We start from the raw sequence: 7118 nt of genomic DNA, 5'->3' as shown, positions 1-7118 counted from the left end.
GGCTCCTTAACGTTCACTAGTCTGAGGAGTGTTACGCTCGTCACAAGGATGTGACGCTCGTAACAGGCACTAAGCGTGCCGGCCGTTATGGATAGTGTGACGCTCGTCACACTTTCCTTTTTGGAAAGGCCTCAGTGGCGCTTCACAGAATTACTTTGGTTGGTGAATTTATTAGTTTTGTTTTGCTTATGATCAGTTTAGTCTGCAATTTAATTTATTGTGCACGCTTAATCTGCTTTGTATAGTAATAATTCATAGGAAGCAACAGTAGAGCATAATAGCTTTTGCATAATAAAATTAAATAAACAACTTCAATAAAAATGATCATAATGTAATACAGGAAAGGAAAATAATGAAATGAAAGAGAAATAAACATGAATTCAAATAACATTAATAAATAATCTAACTTGAAACTAAATAACTTAGAAAAATAACTAAACTCTATCCCTCTGTACGATCTCTGGCCGGAGGAGCAAAAGAGTTAACATGATGTAGCAATTCGTGAAACTGATTCGTCATACTGCTCATGTATCCTAGAACTTCGTCTCTCATGTTAGTAAATTCTCCTCTGAGGGCGTCTTGTTCTGACATCAAAGCTTCAATGGCGGTGTTATAATTAGTTCCGGGCATATGATGTCGGAGGTCAGGTATGACTGATTCTTCGGTCGGAACAGGCTGAGGAGGAGGGTCAATATCATGATAGCCGGATGGTGTCTGAGGGTCAGATTCAGCATGAGAGATCTGGTCAACATAATTCTCATAGTCATTACAAATCTCATAATCCTGGATGGATTCAGTGGATCCAGCAGGAGTTGGGGTTTCATTCAGGTTATAGAGCCAGTTCCTTTGGTTATGAACACTAGTCCTAGGATCGGGCATGGTGAATAGGCAGAGAACCTGGTTATCAATAATAAGCTCAAACTCATCAGACCCTAGGTTTGCTATAAACATAGTGTTGAAGAGGAAAGGTATACTCATAGTAGTAATGCCACAAAAAGGGCTAAGGTCAAGCATAGGCTGACGTAATCCAATGGCATTACCTATCATAGTTATTAAACCGCCTATTCTAATGGGTGCTCGCTCATCCTGGATAAGGTGGTCCAAATTAGCTAACATAAAAGTGGCACCGTTTACTGGACGGTTCTGGGAAGCACAAAATATGATGAAAAGTTCATCACGTGAAACTGAAGTACTGTTTGGCTTCTCCCAAATAAAGTGTGGGTCAGGATCTTATGGAAATAGCGAAAAGCCGGGTTATGTATGTTTCCAGAGAGAAACTCATGTTCTTCGGGCTCATCATTTCCAGTCAGCTTACCCTAAAAGTGTTCAAGCTCTCTATATTCAAAAAGTTCTTCCTGGCTTACAGTGAATGTATCAAAGGAGGTAGGGAAACCCAAAAGGTTGGTGAAGTCTCTAATATTAAATTGGTACTCCATATTGAACATTCTGAACTGGATAAATCCTCTGCTAATTCCTTTTCCATGGCTGGGTAGATAGATTAATGAGCTAAGGAATTCTAGTGTGAGTCTCCGGTAGGTGGTGAAATGTCTCAGGATAGGGGAGGTCTCCCATCCTATCTGATTCAGCAAATACAGGACACTCTGTCTCAGTCCAAGGGTAGTCATAGCCCAATCATCAACATATAAACTAGGTAGCATCTCTCTAGCGGCTAGTTCTTCAAACTTTTGTTTATGAGCCATTCCTCTGAACTTGATACCCATACGATCAATATGTCCCATCTGGTTAGTGTTAGCTAGAGAAAAGAAAACATGAGTTTAAGTCAGGATTTGGCCAAATGCCGAAGGAAGAGAAAATTATTATTATTATTATTTTTTTTTTGAATAAATCAAGAATGAATATTAAACAGAAATTAAAAGAATAATTAAGAAAGAAATAGGGAAATGATAATAATAGAATAATAAAATAACAAATTAAATTGTGGGTTGTCTCCCACTAAGCGCTTTGTTTAAATGTCGCAAGCTCGACAAAGAAACTGTTACATATAATCTATAGGTCCTGGGGGCGTTTCGTCTAAGTGTAGGATTTGCGAATCCTCGTTGGTTTCCGCATAGTGATAGTGTTTCAGACGTTGCCCGTTTACGGTGAACGGTTCTGTAGATTGTCCTTTTATTTCTACCGCTCCACTGGGAAAGACTTTAGTGATATGAAAAGGCCCTGACCATCTGGATCGTAGTTTTCCCGGGAATAACTTTAGTCTAGAGTTAAATAAAAGTACTGCGTCGCCTTGCTTGAAGATTTTCCTTGATATACGCTTGTCATGCCATTGTTTTGTTCTTTCTTTATAGATTCTGGCATTTTCATAGGCGTCTCTTCTGAGTTCCTCTAATTCGTTTATGTCAAGGATTCTCTTTTCACCGGCGGCTTTATAATTCAAATTTAAATTTCTAATAGCCCAATAGACTTTATGTTCTAATTCTACCGGGAGGTGACAGGATTTTCCATAAATGAGCTTAAATAGGGTCGTCCCTATGGGGGTTTTATAAGCAGTTCGGTATGCCCACAAAGCTTCTGGTAATTTCAATGACCAATCTTTCCTTGAAGTGCCTACCGTTTTTTCTAGTATTTGCTTGATTTCTCTGTTAGATACTTCCACTTGTCCACTGGTTTGAGGGTGGTAAGGTGTCGCTATCCTATGTCTCACTCCATACTTAAGTAGTAGTTTTTCGAGTACCTTGGATATAAAGTGTGATCCACCATCACTGACTACTATTCTTGGGATGCCAAATCTCGGAAATATTATATTTTAAAGAGTCTAGTTACTACTCGGGTGTCATTTGTTGGAGAAGCTATAGCTTCGATCCACTTTGATACGTAGTCAACTGCCACGAGTATGTATTTGTTACCGAAAGAGGATGGAAAAGGTCCCATGAAGTCTATCCCCCACACGTCAAAAATCTCTACTTCCAAAATACCTTTTTGCGGCATCTCGTCACGTCTAGATATGTTTCCCGTGCGTTGACATCTGTCACACTCCTTAATAGCCGCATGTACGTCCTTCCATATAGTTGGCCAATAAAAGCCAGCTTGTAGGATTTTAGAGCAGGTCTTGGATGTACTTGTGTGTCCACCATAAGGAGCGGAGTGGCAGTGTTGGATTATATTTTCTACCTCTTCTTCGGGTATACATCGACGGAAAATACCATCGGGGCCTCTTTTGAAAAGTAAGGGATCATCCCAGTAATAGTGTTTTATGTCGTGGAAGAATCGTTTCTTCTGCTGGTAAGATAAAGTAGGTGGAACTATTCCGGCAGCTAAATAATTGACTAGATCAGCGTACCATGGTGTGACAGATATAGCTAAGGTGGTTTCTACTTGCATGTCGGAGTTGTTCTCTTCCAAAGTAGCTATAAGTTTGTCATACGAGAAATCATCATTAATTGATGTTCTTTCCGGTTCAAGGTTCTCAAGTCTAGAGAGGTGGTCTGCTACTACGTTTTCAGTTCCTTTCTTGTCCTTGATTTCTAAGTCGAATTCTTGTAGCAACAAGATCCATCTTAGGAGTCTAGGTTTAGCATCTTTTTTTGTTAGAAGGTACCTGATAGCAGCGTGATCAGTGTAGACTATTATTTTGGCTCCTACCAAGTAAGAACGAAATTTATCTAGCGCAAATACCACTGCTAGGAGTTCTTTCTCGGTAGTGGCGTAATTCATTTGCGCTTCATCCAGGGTTCTGCTAGCGTAATATATAACGTGAAGCTTTTTATCCTTTCTTTGTCCTAAAACAGCACCTACAGCATAATCACTGGCATCGCACATTATTTCGAATGGTTCATTCCAGTCTGGTGTTTGCATTATGGGTGCTGAGATCAATGCTTGTTTAAGAGTTTGAAATGCTTTTAAACAGTTATCGTCGAATATGAATTCGGCATCTTTCATCAACAGTCCGGTTAAGGGTTTAGTTATCTTAGAGAAGTCTTTGATGAATCGTCGGTAAAAACCGGCGTGTCCTAAAAAGCTTCGTACTTCCCTCACGGTTCTTGGGGGTTGAAGATTTTCGATTACCTCTATTTTGGCTTTGTCTACTTCAATTCCTCTGTTCGAGATGATGTGTCCTAAAACAATTCCTTCTTGTACCATAAAGTGGCACTTTTCCCAATTAAGTACTAAGTTTACTTTTACACATCGCTCAAGAACTCTTTCCAGGTTTTCAAGGCATTCTTCGAAACTTTGTCCGTATACAGAAAAGTCATCCATAAATACTTCCATGATGTTTTCGAGAAAGTCGGCGAAAATTGCCATCATGCATCTTTGAAAGGTCGCAGGGGCATTACACAAACCAAACGGCATTCGTCTATAAGCGAAGGTACCAAAAGGGCATGTGAACGTTGTCCTTTCTTGGTCATCAGGGTGAATTGGTATTTGAAAGAAGCCTGAATAACCGTCTAGATAACAGAAATGTGAATGTTTTGCTAATCGTTCTAACATTTGGTCAATGAATGGTAAAGGGAAATGATCTTTTCGGGTTGCTTTGTTTAGTTTCCTATAATCAATGCACATTCGCCATCCCGATTCGATTCGTTTAGTTATAGTTTCTCCTTTTTCGTTTTCAATAACGGTTATGCCTCCTTTCTTTGGTACAACGTGTACAGGACTGACCCATTTGCTATCAGATATAGGATATATAATACCTGCTTCCAATAACTTGGTTATTTCTTTCTTTACTACCTCACTTAGGATCGGATTTAGTCTTCTCTGGTGTTCCCTAGAGGTTTTACAGTCTTCTTCTAACATGATGCGGTGCATACAAATAGAAGGGCTTATTCCTTTAAGATCGGTGATGTGGTATCCTAGTGCGGTTGGATATTTCCTTAAGATATGTAAGAGTTTTTCTGTTTCGAGTCTTCCTAGATCTGCATTAACTATCACAGGTCGTTCAAGTTCTAAGTCTAGGAATTCATATCTCAGATTTTTGGGAAGTGTTTTCAAATCAGGGGTTGGTTTGTTAAGACATTGCGTAGGGTCCGGTGTTATTGCTAAGCATTGGTTAGATTTGTCCTCTAAAAGATAGTCTGATGATTTGTCTTCTCCTAACTCTGCTTCTTTTATGCATTCATCGATGATATCCATGAAGTAACATGTATCTTCTATTGCAGGTGCTTTCAAGAATTGGGAAAGAATGAATTCAATTTTCTCTTCACCTACTTCGAAGGTGAGTCGTCCTCGTTTTACGTCTATGATTGCACCGGCAGTTGCTAAGAATGGTCTTCCTAGTATAATAGGTGTAGTATCATCTTCTCTAATGTCCATAATTGTGAAGTCAGTGGGAATGTAAAACTGACCTATGCGTACGGGAACGTTTTCAAGGATTCCTACAGGATATTTGATGGAACGATCTGCTAGTTGCACAGACATTTTGGTCGGTCTTAATTCTCCCATTTCCAGTTTCTTACATATGGATAAAGGCATAACGCTAATTCCGGCTCCTAAATCGCATAAAGCTTTGTCGATGACAAATTTTCCCATGTGACAGGGTATAGAGAAACTACCCGGATCCTTGAGTTTAGGAGGCATGTTTTGGATTATAGCGCTACATTCGGCAGGGAGTGTAACGGTTTCGCTATCCTCAAGTTTCCTCTTATTAGAAAGAATTTCTTTTAAGAATTTAGCATATGAGGGCATCTGCGTAATAGCTTCGGTAAACGGAATTGTAACGTTTAATTGTTTAAGGAGATCAACAAATTTTCTAAATTGGCCCGCATCTTTGGTTTTAACAAGCCTTTGAGGGTAAGGTATAGGTGGTTTGTAAGGTGGTGGAGGTACATAAGGTTCCTTCTTTTCTAGGGTTTCCTTATTACTCTCTTCCTTTTCCTTAGGTTCACTTTCCTCAGTTGATTTCTTAGGGTTTTGGTTTTCTATCCTTGGATCAGACGGTCCTTCCACTTCCGTTCCGCTTCTTAATATAATTGCATGAGCTTGGCTTCTCGGATTAGGTTGGGGCTGTCCAGGGAATGTACCAGTTGGTGCAGCAGTAGGTGCTTGTTGTTGAGCTACTTGAGATATTTGTGTTTCCAGCATTTTGTTATGGGTAGCCAAGGCATCTACTTTGCTTGCTAGTTGTTTAAGTTGTTCGCCAGTATGTATGTTCTGGTTTAAGAAATCTTTATTGGTTTGTTGTTGGGAAGCTATAAAGTTTTCCATCATGATTTCCAAGTTGGATTTTCTAGGGGTATTATTGTTAGGCATGGATGGATTCGGTTTCTGATATCCCGGTGGTATAAATGGGGCTTGATTTGGAGACTGTCCAGGTGCGTATAAAGCATTATTATTCTTATATGAAAAGTTTGGATGGTTCTTCCAATTTGGGTTATAGGTATTCGAATAGGGGCTTCGTTGAGCATAGTTTACTTGCTCTGCTTGGATTCCAGTCAAGAGTTGACATTCCGCAGGAGTGTGGCCTTGGATTCCACAGACCTCGCAATTCTGAGTTATAGCAACCACGGCGGCTGGAGGTGATACGTTTAAACTTTCAATTTTCTGGACCAAAGCATCCACTTTTGCATTGACGTGATCAAGGTTACTTATCTCGTACATGCCAGTTTTCGGTTGAGGTTTTTCCACCGTTGTTCGTTCGGTTCCCCACTGATAGTGGTTTTGGGCCATGCTCTCGATAAGCTGGTAAGCATCAGCATAAGGTTTGTTCATTAGTGCACCACCTGCAGCGGCGTCTATTGTTAACCTTGTGTTGTATAAGAGACCATTATAAAATGTGTGAATTACTAACCAGTCTTCCAAACCATGGTGTGGGCAAAGTCTCATCATGTCTTTGTATCTTTCCCATGCTTCGAAAAGAGACTCGTTGTCTTTCTGTTTAAATCCGTTTATCTGGGCTCTTAACATAGCTGTTTTGCTTGGCGGAAAATATCGGGCAAGAAAAACTTTCTTTAACTCGTTCCAGGTGGTGACTGAGTTGGAAGGAAGAGATTGAAGCCATCTTCTAGCGCTATCTCTTAAGGAGAAAGGAAAAAGACGAAGTCGAATTGCCTCTGAAGTGACACCATTAGCTTTAACAGTATCAGCGTATTGAACAAATACGGATAAATGAAGGTTTGGATCTTCGGTAAGATTTCCAGAGAATTGGTTCTGTTGCACAGCCTGCA

General features: G+C 40.0%; 1 protein-coding gene and 1 pseudogene across 1 annotated transcript; one reads left to right on the top strand and one right to left on the bottom strand.

The window, feature by feature from the left end:
* Positions 1-2964: 2964 nt before the first annotated feature.
* LOC127088150 (uncharacterized) lies at positions 2965-3691 on the bottom strand (the record flags this gene model as incomplete). Its single annotated transcript, XM_051029073.1, has 1 exon — positions 2965-3691. A coding segment is annotated over exon 1 (708 nt), but the record flags the coding sequence as incomplete, so codon positions are not given.
* Positions 3692-6751: 3060 nt separating this feature from the next.
* On the top strand, positions 6752-6851 carry LOC127089221 (uncharacterized; annotated as a pseudogene).
* Positions 6852-7118: the final 267 nt, after the last annotated feature.

The sequence above is a fragment of the Lathyrus oleraceus genome, chromosome 5, assembly GCF_024323335.1.
Source record: "Lathyrus oleraceus cultivar Zhongwan6 chromosome 5, CAAS_Psat_ZW6_1.0, whole genome shotgun sequence".
NCBI lineage: Eukaryota > Viridiplantae > Streptophyta > Magnoliopsida > Fabales > Fabaceae > Lathyrus > Lathyrus oleraceus.
Note: the sequence above shows the minus strand (reverse complement) of the source record. Positions and strands in the feature narration are given on the sequence as shown.